Below are 21,179 nucleotides of genomic sequence, written 5' to 3'. Positions count from 1 at the left end.
CTGTAATTTGTACACTCCTCAAGACATCAATATTTATTTCCCCAAGTTCCCTAACATCCATGCTTTTCTCAACAGTAAATACTGATGAGAAATATTCATTTAGGATCTCACCCATCTCTTGTGGATCCGCACATAGATGACCTTGTTGATCCTTAAGAGGCCCTACTCTCTCTCGTTAATTTTCTGTCCCTTATGTATTTGCAGAAGCTCTTTGGATTCTCCTTTGCCTTATCTGCCAAAACAATTTTGTGTCCCCTTTTTGCCCTCCTGATTTCTCTCTTAACTCTACTCTTACACCCCTATACTCAAGAGATTTGTGAAGAAACAAAATTATTTTATTGGTTTGTTACAGAGCTCCTTTGAGTCTTGAGTTGAAGCTGTCTTAATGGCCACAATACAATTAGGCATATATTTTTAAGTTTGAAGAAACATCTAAATTCAGCCTGAATTTATGATACTATGTTTAAACAAACCATACATTGCTTTAATTGATCTGCACCAGAGGGGGAATCCTTTATTCTTTGATATGATCATAGTAAGTGGTCTTAACTGTCGATTTTAATAGCTTTAGTGTGGGTATTGAATTAAGGTATGCCAACAAGAGAATGTTTATGGCTTCTCTGTATCTGAAATGTGCATTTGTTTAAGATGGGATGGAAACTTCTGGAATTTAGGACCCATATAGCAGGAGTTGTTGCAAAAGTGGGGTGATGAGATGATTTGCGCCCTGTGGCCAATAGGAGAAGCGAATTTGGACCATCTCAAAAACAGGAATAAGGAATGGGAGATTGAGGGGATAAAAGTTGAGAAATCTTAATCAGTGTTTGCAGTGATACCAGTACATCTGGGGTATGACTCTTCTGGATTCCGTTCAATATCATTTCAAAGACAAAGAAGAGGGACATTGGCTGTGCTGACAACACCAAGAATTCTTGGAATCTTGAGAGATAAAACACGTCTATGTTGTCTTCACTGCTTCTGTTAAGAATGGAGCGGCACGGTGGCACAGTGGTTAGCACTGCTGCCTCACAGCGCCAGGAACCCAGGTTCAATTCCAGCCTCAGATCACTGTCTATGTGGAGTTTGCACATTCGCCCCGTGTCTGCATGGGTTTCCTCCGGGCCCTCCAGTTTCCTCCCACAGTCCAAAGATGTGTGGGTTAGGTTGATTAGCCATGCTAAATTGACCCTAGTGTCAAGGGATCAGCAGGATGGATATGTGGGGTTGTGGGAATAGGGCCTGGGTAGGATTGTGGTCGGTGCAGACTCAATGGGCCAAATGGCCTATTTCTGCTCTATGATTCTATATGTAAAAATTTGCTTAACAAGTTAGACCTGATACGCAAATACTAGGTAATCTTACCTTGTAGGTAAAGCATAACTGAGGTCCCTAATATTTGAAATTAAAAATTCAGACCTTAGTTTTTTTTAAATAAGAAGGGTTTTATGCCTCAGAACCCTAAATGGTATAACTCCATGTAGTAGCAACCTGCACATTCTCACCATACTCTGGGTAATAAAGCTTCTTCTGAAATTTCTATTAGATTTCTTAGTGACTATGTTAGATTGATGGCCCCTAATTTTGGTCTTCGCTGCAAACAGAAACATTTTCTACGTTGACTCTATCGAACTTTTTATGAATTTAAAGTAATCTATTAAGTCACCCCTCAAAACAGAGATATAAAATCCTCCCTGATAAGTATACCCTGCATTTCTGATATAATCCGCATAAATCATTGCATATTCTCCAATGTCGCTTGCCTTTTCTTTTAAATATGGTAACCAGAATTGTACACAACATCGCAGGAGTGGTCCAACCAGGAACCTTGGCATCATTCTGGAGTGGAGATGCCGGCGTTGGACTGGGGTAAACACAGTAAGAGTTTTAACAACACCAGGTTAAAGTCCAACAGGTATGGCATTTGCGACCAAATAAACCTGTTGGACTTTAACCTGGTGTTGTTAAAACTCTTACATCATTCTGGAGGCCATCATTCCCCTTGGACAACTGAGGTCATTTAGAGTGTAAGGATTCACGTTTGGAAAATAATGAAAGGCAAATATTGAGGTTTGCTGTAAATGGGAAACGCCTCAGCAATTGGTGAAGAGTTTGAAGTCAACTACTTGCAAGAAGGTTGGGGCTGAGGACTTCAACGGAGCATGATCTACAATGGCATCATTCAAGTTACTGTTATCAAGTTTTGGCATTTGTAATGCACAGAAGCCTGATCCCAAAAGAAGTCCAAAACTGCCGTAACCTTTGTAAACCTGTAAAACAGTGTGGATTCGAGGAGTAAAACTTGCAAGGATTGCCCATGCCTCAAAATATGACATCTGCTATGGACAATACTGAATAGGCAATTATGTGTCCATTTGGGTGACAAAGTCAGCTCACCAGACTGCCACAAGGTTCAGTAATCGCACTGACACTCTTCAACGTGTTGCAAAGTTGAGTTTGTGAAGTTCGAATGTGATGTTGATAAAGATGTAAAAAAAAATTGTAAAAATGCTAGAGGGAAAAAATATTGCATGGTCCCTTCAAAAGCTGGTTTTGTTTCAGTGCTTGGAGGTTTAAAATGCAAAGTACATCCAAAGTCCAAGCTGAAACATTTGTATCAAAAAGTCAAACAGTAGTCTTGACAAAGACAACCTGTTGTTTGAATTTTGCCCAATTTAAAGCACGCACTCAGCTACCAAGAATCTATAAAATTTAAATTTGATGATGTTGAAAAAAATCAGACCAATCTTATTGTAAGAAAATTGATAGATCATCACAGGTATACAAGAGAGTGCAAGGGGGAAAAATAGGAGTTAGCAACTGCCACCTCTCAAGACTCGAGAAGGAGAGAGCAGCTCTCCACCCTGCCAGCTTTATGTATCTCTTAAGAGGACACACCATTTAACCAGCGAAAGGTACCAAATCAAAAACTTACAGTCAGAGAAATCAACTGAGAAACTCCAAAAGGTTCCAAAAGGCACAAAACCTGGTTGTATATTTTTTGAGAGTGACAAAATTCTTTTTTTTTGGTTAATTAATGGATATTGTACTTACTTGAGCAGCATTTCAGTAGAATCTTATTTTATTCGTTATATTACTTGTTTAGTTAAAATTCCCTATTAGTTAAATAAATAAATTGTTAAGTGTTCAAGTTAAAGTGAATGTCAGGTATTTCTGTTAGTTAACCACTAAACGTTACTGAAGAACATTTCACATCTTCCCACACTTAACAGATTACGAGGCAAGGTATTCCTCTTTGAGGGATTCAGTGTTACTTCTTTAGGGGATCAATCTCCGCATCATAACAAATATCCACATAAGACATCAATTAAATTGCATACATTTGCATCGAGATGATCCTAGCCTAGCATTGGAAGTGGTCACCTTCAATGGCATCAAGTCCATCTTGAATGGGGACCTAAACACCAGGGAGGAATAGTAGCTTAAGTAAAATAACACACAATATTTCACCTTGATAACAGGAGCGCTAAGTACACCCTGAAACTAACCTTCTGCAGAAAGACTGTACTGTGACCCCATTCTGAGTTATTCTGGAATGAAGCTAGGCCATACACATTGACCTTCCAGGACATTGATGAAGAGATTAGGATCAACCTGGTCCAGATATTGACAAGCACAAGCTGGTGAGTACCAGCATCTGTGTTTCAGATATCAGGGACAGCCTTTTGTGTACTCCGCAGTTGAATACTGTGCACTAGAATGGATCATAAGTAGCATGCTTGGCTTGATGACAGGAGTTTAATTCACAATTCACTGTAAGATACGACTGAACCAGATAAAACACTATTGGGTACTGTTTTCATCTGCTAACTATTCCATAATCATCCGGAAAAGCAAAGTTAACCACTGATTTCTTTTTTCCACTGTAAACTGTCTTCCTCTGTCTCCTCTACCTGCACCACAATAATTATGAAGAGCTCATGAAATTCTGTCACTAAAATTGAGACCATACAATCTATCTAAGTGAGTGGGCGAGGGTCTGGCAGATGGAGTACAATGTTGGTAAATGTGAGGTCATTCATTTTGGTAGGAATAACAGCAAAATGGACTATTATTTAAATGGTAAAAAATTGCAGCATGCTGCTGTGCAGAGGGACCTGGGTGTCCTTGTGCAGGAATCTCAAGGAGTTGGTTTGCAGGTGCAGCAGGTAATTAAGAAGGCAAATGGAATTTTGTCCTTCATTGCTAGAGGGATGGAGTTTAAAAACAGCGAGATTATGTTGCAGCTTTTTAAGGTGCTGCTGAGGCCATACCTGGAGTACTGTGTACAGTTTTCGTCTCCTTACTTGAGAAAGGAGATACTGGCACTGGAGGGGTGCAGAGGAGATTCACTAGGTTGATTCCGGAGTTGAGAGGGTTGGCTTATGAGGAGAGACTGAGTAGACTGGGGCTCTACTCATTGGAATTCAGAAGAATAAGGGGAGATCTTATAGAAACATATAAGATTATGAAGGGAATAGATAAGATAGAAGCAGGGAAGTTGTTTCCACTGGCGAGTAAAACTAGAACTAGGGGGCATCGCCTCAAAATAAGGGGGAAGCAGGTTTAGGACTGAGTTGAGGAGGAACTTCTTCACACAAAGGGTTGTGAATCTGTGGAATTCCCTGACCAGTGAAGGAGTTGAGGCTACCTCATTGAATGTTTTTAAGGCAAGGATAGATGAATTTTTGAACAGTAAAGGAATTAAAAATATAAGTGAGCGGGCGGGTAAGTGGAGCTGAGTCCACAAAAAGATCAGCCATGATCTTATTGAATGGCGGAGCAGGCTCGAGGGGCCAAATGGCCTATTCCTGCTCCGAGCTCTTATGTTCTTATTTGTCACTGCTGTTTCCGTTCTTTCCACTAGCCCCTGGATCAAACTTCCCTAAAGGTCTCCAACCTCCTGCACCGGCTGGCCTAGAACTCATATCTTTCTCCCCTATTTCTCCTCATGCCCTCTTGTCGCTCATTGGGATCCACCGCCACCTCACACGATCCTATTTCCATTAATCTGCTGACCATCCAACTTTCCTTCCTAGCCCCACGTTAGCTGATATTCTCTCTGTAGTCTAGTCCTTTGGACACATGGTGAACAGTCACTGAAACAACTATATGATGACATCAACAAGTTCCATCTCACCATCAGACTCACCATGGACTACTCTCCGGAATCGGTTGCATTCTTGGACACACGCATCTCCATTGAGGATGGTCACCTCAGCACCTCACTGTACCGCAAGCCCACGGATAACCTCACGATGCTCCACTTCTCCAGCTTCCACCCTAAACACTTTAAAGAAGCCATCCCCTACGGACAAGCCCTCCGTATACACAGGATCTGCTCGGATGAGGAGGATCGCAACAGACACCTCCAGACGATGAAAGATGCTCTCATAAGAACAGGATATGGCGCTTGACTCATCGATCGACAGTTCCAACGTGCCACAGCAAAAAACCGCACCGACCTCCTCAGAAGACAAACACAGGACACGGTGGATAGAGTACCCTTCGTCGTCCAGTACTTCCCCGGAGCAGAGAAGCTACGGCATCTCCTCCGGAGCCTTCAACATGTCATTGATGAAGACGAACATCTCGCCAAGGCCATCCCTACACTCCCACCTCTTGCCTTCAAACAACCGCACAACCTCAAACAGACCATTGTCTGCAGCAAACTACCCAGTCTTCAGGAGAACAGTGACCACGACACCACACAACCCTGCCACAGCAACCTCTGCAAGACGTGCCGGATCATCGACACGGATGCCATCATCGCACGTGAGAACACCATCTACCAGGTACACGGTACCTACTCTTGCAACTCGGCCAACGTTGTCTACCTGATACGCTGCAGGAAAGGATGTCCCGAGGCATGGTACATTGGGGAAACCATGCAGACGCTATGACAACGGATGAATGGACACCGCTCGACAATCACCAGGCAAGACTGTTCTCTTCCTGTGGGGGAGCACTTCAGCGGTCACGGGCATTCAGCCTCTGATCTTTGGGTAAGCGTTCTCCAAGGCGGCCTTCACGACACATGACAGCGCAGAGTCGCTGAGCAGAAACTGATAGCCAAGTTCCGCACACATGAGGACGGCCTAAACCGGGATCTTGGGTTCATGTCACACTATCAGTAACCCCCACAGCTTGCCTCCTGGACTTGCAGAATCTCACTGGCTGTCCTGTCCGGAGACAATACACATCTCTTTAACCTGTGCTTAATGCTCCCTCCACTCACATTGTCTGTATCTTTAAGACCTGGTTGGCTGTAGAGATTCGCATCCTAATCAGTATTCTGTAACTTGATTTTGTGTTTCTCTATGCCCTGTTTGAGAGCAGATATCCACTCCATCTGACGAAGGAGCAGCACTCCAAAAGCTAATGGCATTTGCTACCAAATAAACCTGTTGGACTTTAACCTGGTGTTGTTAAAACTCTTACTGTATTTACCCCAGTCCAACGCCAGCATCTCCACATCATCATAGCCACATGCAGTTGTAGAAAGCAGGCTGTCCCGAAAGTAAGTTGATGCCAAAAAGGCTACTGTTTAAAACAAAACTCCAAGAAGAATATTCCTATGCTGAACTGAAGATGACTTTCCGAAACTTGGAAAATAACCTGTGGGGTGTTAACTATAGGCTGGATTTAACTTAAATAGTTATAAAATATAGGATGTTGTTTGGGAAAAGGGATGTTTCTCAGAGTGCAGGAAACATAGATAGTTGGGAACAAGGGATAAACTCACGCGATACTGTGTGTGTAACCATTATTGTAGTTAAGTGTACTGTTGTAGTGTATTATAGTCTTTTTTGCTGTGTGTTTTCTTTTAAATAAATATTATTTATTAATTGATTACAAAACTGAACTGTTCCTCCCTGGTTTGTATATTTTTTCTCACACTGCAGCAAATTGAAAATACACACCACTACAGACCAGTGTTCCAAGTTACCCTTGTGGGTTTTGGGATACCCTCACATTTTACACTGGAGGTCTTCCAAAACTGCGCTGTCCAAAACTCTGCTACCCATATCCTTAGCCCCTCACCCCATGCTTGCTGACTTAAGTTGGCATCTGGACCAGCCTCAATTATAAAATTTTCATCCTTGTTTTCAAGTCCCTCCACGGTCTTGTCTCCCCCCATCTCCGTAGTCTCCTCCAGCTTCACCACACTCTAAAATATCTGCACTCATCTAATTTTGTTTTCTTGAGCATTTCTTTAGGTTCTCTACTTCTGTCTACTGAAAGCCTATCTCACTGCTCAATGTGTGCATCAGGATTCCTACAGCTGCTCATGCTGTATGATTGGGCTTATCAGCAATCTCGTATGTAGATCGATCTGATTTACTAATTGCATTTAGGGAGGGATACTGAACCTGGTCTGTATACATGAGACCCCAGACCCACAGCAACGTGGCTGACTCTTAAATGCCCTTTGAAATGGCCTAGCAAGCCAGTTAATTGTATAAAACCACTAAGTATTCTCATAAGAACAAAAGCGGACACAACACCTGACATCGGCCTAGGCATCGGAAATGACAATGCCAAACTCAGCCCCGTCAACCCTGCAAAGTCTTCGGTGCTAACTTCTGGGAGATTTGTGCCAAAGTTGGGAGAACTGCCTCACACATTAGGCAAGCCTAACATAGTCATACTCATGAAATCATGCCTTATAAACAATGTCCCAAATTCCACCATGCCTGGGAAGTTCAGTCCAACTAGCAAGAAAGAGGTGGAGAGACAGTGGTATAGTCGGGGGAGAGTTGTCCTGGGATGCCTCAATATCGACTCTGGACCCCATAATATCAGTAAGAGTTTTAACAACACCAGGTTGAAGTCCAACAGGTTTATTTGGTAGCAAATGCCATTAGCTTTCGGAGCGCTGCTCCTTCATCAGATGGAGTGGAAATCTGACGAAGGAACAGCGCTCCGAAAGCTAATGGCATTTGCTACCAAATAAACCTGTTGGACTTTAACCTGTTGTTAAAACTCTTACTGTGTTTACCCCAGTCCAACGCCGGCATCTCCAAATCATGACCCCATAATATCATCAGGAATCATAGCAAAGGAAACTTCCTGCTGATCAATCTCCCACCTCACCACCAACACACTTGATGAATCAGTACTCCTCCATGTTGAACACCAGCTGGAGGAAGCACTGAAGGTGGCATGGACGCAGAATGTACTCGAGGTGGTGGACTTCAATGCCCAGCACCAAGAGTGGCTCTGTAGCACAAAAATACTGAGCTGATCATGTCCTAAAGGACATAGCTTCTAGATTGGATCTGCGGCTGATGGTGAGGGAATCAACAGATGTGAAAAGCACATGGACCTCATCTGCACCAACTTGCCTGCCACAGATGTATCTGTTACGATAGCATCAGTAAGAGAGACCACTGCACGTACTCCATGTGGAGATAAAGTACCGTCTTCACATTGAGAATACACTCATCGTGTTGTGTGACACTACCACTGCCCTAAATGGGAGAAATTTGAACAGAACTAGCAACTCAAGACTGGGCAGCGATGAGACACTGTGGGACATCAACAACAGCAGATTTGTACTCAACCACAATCAGTAATCTCATGGCCCGGCATATCCCTCACTCTAGCATTACAACAAAGACAGGGGTCAACTCTGGTTCAATGAAGAGTGCAGGAGGGTATGCCAGGAGCAGCACCAGGCATACCTAAAATGTGGTGTCCACCTGGTGAAGCTACAATATAGCACTACTGCATGCCAAACCGCATAAGCAGGAAGTAGCAGACAGAGTTAAGCAATAAGCAATTTCACGACTAGCAGATTAGATCTAAGCTCTGCAATCCTGCCTCAACTAGCTGTGAATGCTGAAGAACAATTAAACAACTCACTGGAGGAGGTGGTTTCACAAATATCCCTATTCTCAGTGATGGAGAAGTTCAGTACATCAGTGCTACAATCTTCAGCCCGAAGTACCAAGTGGATGGTCTCGGCCATCCGAGGTGGTCCCCAACAGATGTCAGTCTTCAAGCAATTTGATTCATTCCATGTGCTATCAAGAAATGGCTGATCATAGAATCCCTACAATGCAGAAGGAGGCCATTCAACCCATCAAGTCTGCACCAACTCGCAAACAGAGCATCTTAACCAGGCCTTTTCCCTGCAATCCCACATCTTTACCCCACTAATTCCCCTAACCTACACATTTTTGCACAATCAGGAGAAACTTTGCTTGACCAACCTGCACATCTTTGGGCCATGGGAGGAAACCAGAGCACCCAGACAAAATCCATGCAGACACAGGGAGAACGTGCAAACTCCACACAATCAACCAAGGCCAGAATCAAACTAGAACATATAAAAGCTACAGCACAAACAGGCCCTGCAGCCCACAACTTGCGCCGAACATGTCCCTACCTACTAGGCTTACCTATAACCCTCTATCGTACTAACTTCCATGAACTTATTGAAAAGTCTCTTAAAAGACCCTATCGAATCCGCCTCCACCACCAATACTGGCAGCCGATTCCACACACCCACCACCCTCTGAGTGAAAAACTTACCCCAACCATCTCCTCTGTACCTACTCCCCAGCACCCTAAACCTGTGACCTCTTGTGCAACCATTCCAGCCCTGGGTAAAAGCCTCTGAGAATCCACCTCTCAACATCTTATACACCTCTATCAGGTCACCTCTCATCCTTCGCCTCTCCAAGGAGAAAAGATCTAGCTCTCTCAACCTATCCTCATAAGGCATGCCATCTAATCCAGGCAACATCCTTGAAAATCTCCTCTGCACCCTTTCTATGGCTTCCGCATCCTTTCTGTAATGAGGCGACCAGAACTGGGCACAGTACTCCAGGTGGGGTCTGACCAGGGTCCTATACAGCTGCAGCATTACCTCCTGATTTCTAAACTCAATTCCTCTATTGAAGGCGGCCAGTATTCCATACGTCCTCTTAATTACAGCCTCTACCTGCAACGCTGCTTTGAGTGTCCTATGAACCCGGACCCCAAGATCTTTCTGATCTTCCACACTGCCAAGCGTCTTACCCTTAATATTATATTCTTTCATCCTATTCGACCTGCCAAAATGAACCACCACACACTTATCTGGGTTGAAGTCCATCTGTCACTTCTCCGCCCAGTCTTGCATCTTATCTATGTCTCGTTGCAACTGCTGACATCCCTCTACACTATCCACAACACCACCAACCTGTGTGTCATCAGCAAACTTGTCAACCCATCCTTCCACTCCCTCATCCAGGTCATTTATATAAATCACAAAGAGCAAGGGTCCCAGAACAGATCCTTGGGGCACTCCACTGGTGACCGACCTCCATTCTGAAAAAGACCCATCTACAACCACTCTTTGCATTCTGTGGGCAAGCCAGTTCTGAATCCACAAAGCAATGTCCCCTTATATCCCATGCCCCTTCACTTTCTCAATAAGCCTTGCATGGGGCACCTTATCAAACGCCTTGCTGAAGTCCATATAAACTCCATCTACCGCTCTTCCCTCGTCTATGTGGATTACGTGCCTAATCTTCAAAAAATTCAATTAGGCTCGTAAGGCATGATCTGCCTTGGACAAAGCCGTGCTGGCTATTTCTGATCATACTATTCCTCTCCAGATGTTCATAAATCCTGCCTCTCAGGATCTTCTCCATCAACTTACCAACCACTGAGGTTAGACTCACTGGTCTATAATTTCCTGGGCTATCTCTTCTCCCTTTCTTGAGTAATGGAACCACATCCGCAATCCTCCAAAACCTCTCCCGTCTCCATTGATGACGCAAAGATCATCGCCAGAGGCTCAGCAATCTCTTCCCTCGCCTCCCACAGTAACCACGGGTACATCCCATCCGGTCCCGGCGATTTATCTAACTTGATGCTTTTCAAAAGCTCCAACACATCCTCTTTCCTAATGTCCACATGCTCAATCTTCTCAGTCCATTGCAAGTCTATACTGCAACTACCAAGATCCTTTTCCACTGTGAATACTGAAGCAAAGTATTCATTGAGTACCTCTGCTATTTCTACCAGTTCTATACAGACTTTCCCACCGTCACATTTGATAGGTCCTACTCCTTCACATCTTATCTTCTTGCTCTTAACATACTTGTAGAATGCCTTGGGGTTTTCCTTTATCCTGTCTGCCAAGGCCTTCTCATGACCCCTTCTTGCTCTTCTAATTTCCCTCTTAAGTTCCTTCCTACTTGTTGTATACGCTTCTAGATTACTAACATTACCTAGCTCCCTGAACCTTTTGTAGGCTTTTCTTTTCTTCTTGACTAAATTCGTTACAGCTTTCGTGCACCATGGTTCCTGTAACCTACCATAACTCCCCTGTCTCATTGGAACGTTGCTGTGCAGAGCTCCAGACAAATGTTCCTTGAAAATTTGCCACATTTCTTCTGTACGTTTCCCTGAGAAAACCTCCTTCCAATTTATGCCCCTAATTTCCTGCCTAATAGCCTCATAGTGGCCTAATAGCCTCACAGTGGTTAGCACTGCTGCTTCACAGCTCCAGGGACCTGGGTTCGATTCCCGGCTTGGATCAGTGTGTGTGGAGTTTGCACATTCTCCTCGTGTCTGCGTGGGTTTCCTCCGGGTGTTCCGGTTTCCTCCCACAGTCCAAAGATGTGCGGGTTAGGTTGATTGGCCATGCTAAAATTGCCCCAATAGTGTCCTGAGATGTGCAGGTTAGAGGGATTAGCGGGTAAATATGTAGGGATATGGGGGTAGGGCCTGGGTGGGATTGTGGTCGGTGCAGACTTGATGGGCTTAATGGCCTCCTTCTGCACTGTAGGGTTTCTAGGATTCTATGATTTCTATGAATTGCCCTTACTCCAAATAAACACTTTCCTAGCTTGACTGATCCTATCTCTCTCCAATGCTAATGTAAAGGAGATAGAGTTATGATCACTATCCCTAAAATGCTCTCCCTCAGATCTGACACCTGCCCAGGTTCATTCCCTAATACCAAATCAAGTACAGCCTCTCCTCTTGTAGGCTTATCCACATACTGTGTCAGGAAGCCTTCCTGAACACACCTAACAAACTCCTCCCCATCTAAACCCCTTACCCTAGGGATATTCCAATCGATATTTGGGAAATTAAAATCTCCCATCATGACCACTCTGTTATTATCACATCTCATGGTGTGGAGATGCCGGTGTTGGACTGGGGTAAACACAGTAAGAAGTTTAACAACACCAGGTTAAAGTCCGACAGGTTTATTTGGTAGCAAAAGCCACAAGCTTTCGGAGCCTTAACCCCTTCTTCAGGTGAGTGGGAATTCTGTTCACAAACAGGGCATATAAAGACACAAACTAAATTTACAGAATAATGGTTGGAATGCGAATACTTACAGCTAATCAAGTCTTTAAGATACAAACAATGTGAGTGGAGAGAGCATTAAGACAGGTTAAAGAGATGTGTATTGTCTCCAGACACGACAGCCAGTGAGACTCTGCAGGTCTAGGCAAGCTATGGGGATTACAGATAGTGTGACATGAACCCAATATCCCAGTTGAGGCCATCCTCATGTGTGCGGAACTTGGCTATCAGTTTCTGCTCAGTGACTCGGCCTCTGACATTCAGATAAGCGTTCTCCAAGGCGGCCTTCACAACACACGATGTCGCAGAGTCGCTGAGCAGAAACTGATAGCCAAGTTCCGCACACGAGGTCGGGCTCAACTGGGATATTGGGTGCATGTCACACTATCTGTAATCCCAACAACTTGCCTGGACCTGCAGAGTCTCACTGGCTGTCTGGAGACAATACACATCTCTTTAACCTGTCTTAATGCTCTCTCCACTCACATTGTTTGTATCTTAAAGACTTGATTAGCTGCAAGTATTCGCATTCCAACCATTATTCTGTAAATTGAGTGTGTGTCTTTATATGCCCTGTTTGTGAACAGAATTCCCACTCACCTGAAGAAGGGGCTTAAGGCTCTGAAAGCTTGTGGCTTTTGCTACCAAATAAACCTGTAGGACTTTAACCTGGTGTTGTTAAACTTCTTACTGTGATTATCACATCTCTCCAGGATCTGCTTCCCAATCTGCTCCTCCACATCCCTGCTACTATTGGGCGGCCTATAAAAAACACCCAATAAAGTTATTGACCCCTTCCTGTTGCAAACCTCCACCCACAGAGATTCCGTAGACAATTCCTCTGTGGCAACCATCTTTTCTACAGCCGTGACACTATCCCTGATCAACAATGCCACTCCCCCACCTCTTTTGTCTTCTTCCGTCCCTCCTGAAACATCTGAAACCTGGCACTTGAAGTATCCAGTCCTATCCCTGAGATAACCAAGTCTCTGTAATGGCCACCACATCACACTTCCAAGTAGTGATCCACGCACTAAGCTCATTCATTTTGTTCACTACACTCCTTGTGTTAAAATACACACATCTCAACCCTTTGGTCTGAGCGCTCCCCTTCTCCGTCACCTGCCTATCCTCCCTCTGACACCGTCTACAAGCCCCTTTTATTTTTAAGCTAGCCTCCTCTCTCCCAGTCACCTCATTTTGATTCCCACCCCCCAACCATTCTAGTTTAAACACTCCCCAGTAGCCTTAGCAAACCTTCCTGCCAGGATATTGGTCCCCTTGGGATTTAAGTGAAACCCGTCCTTTTTGTACAGGTCGCACCTGCCTCAAAAGAGGTCCCAATGATCCAGGAACTTGAATCCCTGCCCCCTGCTCCAATCCCTCAGCCACGCATTTATCCTCCACCTTATTTCGTTCCTTTCCTCACTGTCTCGTGGCACAGGCAGCAATCCCGAGATTACTACCTTTGCATTCCTTCTTCTTAACTCCCTACCTAACCTCCTATATTCTCTTTTCATAACCCCTTCCCTTTCCTGACTATGTCAGTGGTACCAGTATGCACCACGACCTCTCCCTCCCACTTCAGGATTTCTTGGATACGGTCAGAAACATCCCTGATCCCGGCACCAGGGAGGCAAACCACCATCCGCGTTTCTCGACTTCCTCCACAAAAACGCCTGTCTGACCCCCTCACTGTAGAGTCCCCTTTCACCACTGCCTTCCTCCTCCTTTCCTTGCCCTTCTGTGCTACAAGGCCGGGCTCCACGCCGGAGACACGACCACTGCTGCTTCCACCAGATGGGCTGTCCACCCCAACAGTACTCAAACAAGAGTACTTATTTTTAAGGGGCACAACCACTGGGGTACTCTCTACCACCTGACTTTTCCCTTTCCTGACTGTGACCCACTTGCCTGCTTCTTGTGACCCCGGTGTGACCACCTGCCTATAACGGGGCGGCACGGTAGCACGGTGGTTAGCACTGCTGCTTCACAGCTCCAGGAACCTGGGTTCGAATCCCGGCTCAGGGTCGCTGTCTGTGTGGAGTTTGCACATTCTCCCTGTGTCTGCGTGGGTTTCCTCCGGGTGCTCCGGCTTCCTCCCATAGTCCAAAGATGTGCGGGCTAGGTTGATTGGCCATTCTAAATTGCCCCTTAGTGTCCCGGGATGCATAGGTTAGAGGGGTTAGTGGGTAAATATGTAGGGATGTGGGATAGGGCCTGGGTGGGATTGTGGTTGGTGCAGACTCGATGGGCCAAATGGCCTCTTTCTGCACTGTAGGATTCTATGATCTCTACAAACTCCTATCTATCACCTCTTCGTTTTCCCTGACCAGACGAATGTCCTTGAGCTGCAGCTCCAGTTCCCTAACTCGGTCTCTTAGGAGCTGCAGCTCGATGCACCCAGCGCAGATATGCACTTCTGGGAGGCTAGGAGACTCCACGACCTCCCACATCCGGCATGGAGAACAGCAAACTGGCTTCACATTCATAATGCCCCTTTTCCTCAGATTCCACAGGGAAAGAACTGTGGATTTAAAAGTTGAGAAACCTACCCTCCCTCGCCTGTTTCCTCCTAAGCGCGTTGAGCCAAAGCTCTTCAGCTGTCACTCTGCTACCTGCTCACTCCGAACTGGGGTGCCTGGCGCTGTATGGCAGCAGAGCTAACCACTGTCACCATGCTGCACTGCATACTGCAAAAACTTTGGGCCCTGACAATATCCTGGCAATGGCACTGAAGACTTGTGCTCTAACACTTGCCATCCCCTAGCCAAGCTGTTCCAGTGCACCTACAACTCTGGTCTACCCAGCAATGTCACAAATCACCCAGGTGTGTCCTGTACATAAAATATAGGACAAATCCAACTCAGCCAATTACTGCCACATCAGTCTACCCTTGGTCATTCGTAAAGTGATGAAAAGGCTCGTCAACAGTGCTATCAAGCAGCATTTGCTTAGGAATAACCTGCTCACTGATGCTCAGCTTGGGTTTTGCCTAGACCACTCAGCTCCTCATCTCATTACAGCCTTGGCTGAAATATTGGCAAAAGGCTGAGCTCAAGAGGTACAGTGAAGCTCTGAATATTTAGCATTAGGTGCAATTCCGCAATTGGACACCATTTACTGAACAAACCCGGAGTGGGCTAAGAATTGCAATAACAAGCAATTTAAGTTTATCAGTTGTGACTCTCTCACAATTGCTAGGAACTATATTATTCACAGTCCCCTGTCACCAAAAGAAACATGCCCAAGCACTGTACCTTTTTGAATTAAACAAAAGCCTAATAGACAATAGCTTCCTCGGTGCATTCTCCTTGGCAACATTTCAACCAAAGTCAACTTGTCAACTGATTAGCTCCCTTTTCTCATACAGGTAAATTGCTGCTCACTTTGAAATTTGGGTATTCCTGCATCTGTCATGATGAGTGTACGATTAAAGGTTTCAACAACATGTCTCTTTTTCAGCAATACTCAAGTAACTAAAGTTATAGTTGTTGTTGCATACCTACATCAACCATAAGAAAGGTTTAAACAATATTTTGCCTAAGCTAGAAAATGTAAGAATTAAACAAAACATCTCAATGAAATGAATGACATTCATTTCAAAAGAATTAACTCACATAAAGGGAGCTGTAACCAGTGATATGACTTTTTCTGGTGTGGGAGCAAAAAGTACAAGTGTGCAACCCATGACACGGTTGGAATGGAACGTTAGTTGAAGATAGATACAGTAGGGGGGGGGGGGGGGGGGGGGAAGAGGGGAGGAGATAATCTGATCCATGTGCAATGACAATCCAACTCGTGTGAAGGTTCAGCAAATCAGGAAGGATCTTTCACCACCCCCAGACCAAATAGTTACTCGCATACCAGAACAAACATATATCTTACTGCTGCAGTCATCGATCCAGATATGTACTCCAGTTCTCCCCTCTGTAGTGCTAACTGTGCTTCGTGAATGTGGTTTTTGATGTCATTGACAGTTGGAAAGAAGGACAGGTTGTGTCTCTCAGGAACATCATCAGGTTTAAATAATTCCCTTTCCACAAATTTTCTGCACAAAGGAAAACAGATTATCAATTGCAGCCCAGCATTTCACAACCCAATGGGTCAAAGCCCAGCCCACCCAATGTCAGATAATTAAAGAACCTTGTACAGTTCATGTCACACATTGGTGACAAAGACCAAATAAGCAAGATTCAACTGGGAAAGTCCTAACCAAATAGAACACATAGCTGAGGTTCAAAAGGCTACTTGCAGCTGCCAAAAATGAACAAGTGATTTAAAGTAGGAATGACTAACAAATTGGATGACAACTGGTTGGGTTTAGACTTGCTTGACTGCTTGTAAATTCTCCCCATTCTGATCTCGTTATAGTCGTTGAATAGCAAAAAAAAAATGGATTGTGAGGAAACTGCTAATTTAAGAACAGACAACAATCAATAACTCTGATTTTTATTCTGAATGTTTTAATTGTTGCTGGGTCAAAATCCTGCAAGTCCCTCCCAAACAGCACTCTGGACATAGCTATGCTACATAGATTGCAGCAGTTCAAGGCGAAGGTTCACCATCACCATCTCAAGGGCGATTAGGAATGGGCAATAAATATTAGTCTTACCAGCAATACTCATATTCCACAAATGAAATAAAAAAAACAATTAATCCATATTCCTCATGATGCCAGATTCAGTATTTTCTTCAAACCACTTTCCCTGCTGAGCATAGAATCTCGGCCCATCAAGCCTGCACCGACACCAATCCCACCCAGGCCCTATCCCCATAACCCTATGTTTACCCTGCTAATCCCCCTGACAATAAGGAGCAACTTAGCATGGCCAATCAACCTAACTCTGACTAACGTAATTGATGTCACCAGTACTCATTTTGTAAATAAAGATAGCCAGAAAAAAATCAGAGCTATTGATTGTTGGCTACTCTAAAGTTAACTGTTTCCTCACAATCAACTTTTTTCTATCCAACAACTGTAAAGAGATCAGAATGGGGAGAAATTACAAGCAGTCAAGCAAATCAAACTTAACCAGTTGTCATCCAATTTGTTAGTCATTCCCATTTTAAATCATTAAATCAAACGGAATGCTGGATTTCCACTGAAGGTAAAATATATAAAAGCGTAATAAAGAAAGTCAACAGAGTAAATATGATATTATTCACAACGTCCATACAATTATTTACCTTTCACTTTAAGAAACCTGTTCAGCAGTTTTTTGTATTGTGATTACTGAATTCCCACTTGATAATCCAAGTCTTCTGGACAGATCTGGGGAATTATTGTGGGATTTTCTACATATTGCAATGGTATACAACTTTGCATAATTGCATTGCTCTACAAATATATTTCTATACCCATCTAAATTTTTCTGAAGCACTGGAAGATGTACCTTAACTGCTTCCGGACCATGTAGACCTGGTCAATTCCCTGAACTACCAGTTCTCTAATCTTTTCAGTGACACGTGGGTGCAGCCGAGAAGGCAATATCCCATTTTCATCCATCATTCCAACATCTTCCTCTTCAACAGAAACAAATGGTGGAGGGGGTGGTGGTGGAAGTGGTGGTAAATAGGAACCATCTTGATCATGGTACTGGTGAGCTTGTGGTGTGGGTAACTGGACGTACCACCTGTGGCAACATGAACATAGTCAATAACATTGTGGATAAAATCTGTCAAAATCTGGCAGAACAGAATTCTAGAAACAACTCCCACTATCACCTGCAGATTGAAAAAAATGACAATTATGATTCGTCAAAATGAAGCATGATCTTTTCACATTCTCAACAGAAATTGAACCTTGTGCTACAAGAAAATCATGTGCTCAAATGTGATTAAAATGCAATAGTTCTCATCCCTAACCTATGCAAGAAATTCATTCTGTGAAACAATTCTGAACACAATCAAAAAGCAGCAGTCTGATTACTCTAGATGAATAATAGGAGGAAATATGACAGGTTAATGTGCGGCTAGAGGCAGGAGGGTGTGATCCAAATTCCTGGAATATTGGATCAGTTTCATAGCGGGGCAACCTGGTCAAAATGGACAGGTTGCACTGACACAGAGCCAGGACCAATTTTTTTATGGAACAGTTGGTTTGCAATGCTGGGGCGGGTTTAAACTAATTCAATCAAGGGTTACAAAAAACTGTTCAGAGGACCTATGGTCCTGAAAAGAAGTCGGACTGATTCTCCCGGCCCCCTGCACTGCTTTTGTAGCGCAGCGGGCCGGGAGACTCGAGCGGAGGCCGTTTCATGGGCTTCCCACTGGTCGCCATGGCCTCCACGCCTCTCCGGCAGCCAGATTTCTGGCACGGAGTTGCATAAATTTAAATGCGCAATTAAATCTGTTCAATATCATGAGCAGTTTTATTTTACAATAGCTCTCCACTTGGGGGAGCTGGCGGCCCAACCTTGCTGGAGTGAAGGGGGGAAAATAAAGCCCCCCCCCCTCCACTAGGGTCGGGCATGGGGGTGCCCCCTGGGCATTGACACCTTGACTGTGCCAGCCTGGGCTTCCTGGCACTGCCCAAGAGGCAAAGTGCTAATGCCCAGGGCATTTTGGCAGTGTCCACCAGGCATTGGGCAGTGCCTCGCTGCCACTCTGTACTGGGATCGTGATCAGAGGGAGGGAGGCCAGCAATCGGGGCTGGGCATCGGGGGGAGAATCGGGAGATAGAGGCGGGCCAGCGGCGGAGTGGTCGAGGTTGGCCCAAACACACCTGGGGAGTCAGCAATCGAACCGTGGGAGGATCGGAATGCCAGTGATGCAGGCGTCGTGGGGCTGGCCAGCAACCACGTTGGCCAGCGATCAGAAGGCCGGCAGTGCGGGGTGCCGCACATGCGCCAATCTCGGCGCTGACAGATTGGCGCATGCGCAGTGGCCTGCTCAGTGCTATGCTGCTGGCCTCTCCAGCGGGAATAGGCACGCTGAATTTCAGCATGATTCATGGTCATGCACTCTGCAGTGCAGAGTGTGGGAGATTCATTTTGAAACTTCCGCTGAAAAAAACAGCGGGATATACTCCAGTTTTTACATGCATTCAATTTTTTTTGGGAGAATTGCCCCCAATACACTTAGGTAAGATCATAGAAAATACATAGAAGTCTAAATTTAGTTTGGAGTGTATATGAGAGATGCAGGCACAAACAGCCCTTTCGAAAAATGATGGACTGATCATGTCTGAGATCTGACTCAGAAAAGGGATGACTGGCTGCTTAATATTCCTGGATACAAGGTTTTCGAGAAAGATAGGACAGGAAAGAAAGCATGAGCAGTTTTGACTAAGAAATAATACAGTGCTAAAAATAAAGTTTTTGAGTGGTTAAAAGCAGAATCTATCCAATTTAAGTAAAGAAACAACTTTGTAGACCACCAAATAGTGGTGAATGTGGTAGAGGAGCAGAACCTCAAAAGACTTGTTGAGAGGTGCACGAACGACAGAAAAAAGATAATTCATGACTTTAACTAACATTGAACAGTGATTAAGGGCAGAGAAGGGGAGGAATGTTTGAGGTGTATTAAGGAGAATATTCTTGAATCAGTGTTGCCCAAATGAGGAAGGAGGACATGCTGGATCTAGGATTATAGAGTAATTACTTCCTCCCACAGGATTGAAGTGCACATAGAATCCCTATAGTGCAGAAGGAGACCATTCGGCCCTTCAAGTCTGCACCGACCACAAGTAAACCTGATGAAAAGGCTCCTTAAATACATAGGGTTCCTTTGTGACTAAGACTGTCAAGACTGTTTGAAACAAACCTGCTGAAGTCTATCAAGGAAATGACTGACTGAAATATTAGCGGGGTTATCTACTAGTGCTATATTTGTATTATGTGAATGACTTGAAGACTTTTTAAATGTAAATTAACAATAATATCTCCAAAGACATCAATGTCCACCTCCTATTGTGGATTTTCAAAGGATTTCTGGCAACAAAGCATAACTTGGAGCAAATAACTTAAAACAAATTTATGCATTAACATAAAGATCCTAAAGATCCTAAATATTTATCACAAATGCATGAAAGGAAAATGGTGTCTGAGCCAGAAGAAGAAAAAATTAGAGACGGCTGAAAACCTAAACAAGATATGTCTTGAGGTTTTTAAACAGCGAAGAGTGGGATAGAGAGGTTCAGGGAAATAAGTCATAAGTGTGACAACAGAGCAGTCAAGAGGAAGGCGAAGAAGCAGTAGAGGCAGCTGCAGAAATGGTTTTTGTATCTAGGATACCACTTGCTATTTCTGTTTGAGAATAGGGGACTGAATGAGAGAGTTAGAAGAAAATATTGGATAACCCTGGCTTTAGGTTTTGGCTTTGACAAGTGAATCACAAGAGCCAAACCGTAATAGTGGGATTGCAGGTGTGTAGGGGAATGTGAGGGGTGAAAAAAATACTGATATAGGTGATAAAATTACACAGTTGGCTGTGTCTGGTGACACTGAAGTCATTTTATATATCTCTTGACCTTATTTTAGATGTAACAAATGATAATTTTAAACAACTTTCAATACTGTTGATGCTGTAAATCTAACCAACATAAAAATGCCAAATTCAATGCATCTACAGACTTACCATAATGTGGAACACTTACTATTAGAAATCATGCAAGGAAAGATAACAGCTAAACTGAGTGGAGATGTTTTCAATTGATGCAATTAAACTAACCAACATTGATCTTGACCAATTATATTAATCTAAGAATAAATAAATACATTTAAAAAGCAACGACAATTAGGCAGAAGCAGAAATGTACAAAAACCAAAAAAAAACTGGATTAATAGGTGAATCAGCAGCATCACTCGATCCATCAAATATAGCCTGATGCAGTTACAGAAAGTGTAACTTTCCTTCATATC

The 21,179-nt window shown here is 44.0% G+C and overlaps 1 protein-coding gene across 4 annotated transcripts in view; it reads right to left on the bottom strand.

Annotated features, from left to right (window-relative positions):
* The window catches only part of LOC144503798 (calcium-responsive transcription factor-like), an 89,520-nt gene that overhangs the window by 23,127 nt on the left and 45,214 nt on the right, over positions 1–21,179 (bottom strand). For all 4 annotated transcript variants that reach the window (XM_078228697.1, XM_078228699.1, XM_078228700.1 and 1 more), the window contains 2 exons: positions 17,712–17,951; positions 16,204–16,366 (listed from right to left, as the gene is read on the bottom strand). In XM_078228697.1, the coding sequence (XP_078084823.1) occupies positions 16,204–16,366; positions 17,712–17,951 (403 nt within the window). The remainder of the gene's footprint in view (positions 1–16,203; positions 16,367–17,711; positions 17,952–21,179) is intronic.

Source organism: Mustelus asterias, chromosome 14 (assembly GCF_964213995.1).
Source record: "Mustelus asterias chromosome 14, sMusAst1.hap1.1, whole genome shotgun sequence".
Lineage (NCBI taxonomy): Eukaryota > Metazoa > Chordata > Chondrichthyes > Carcharhiniformes > Triakidae > Mustelus > Mustelus asterias.
The sequence above is the reverse complement of the archived record's forward strand: the minus strand, read 5'-3'. Positions and strand labels throughout refer to the sequence as shown.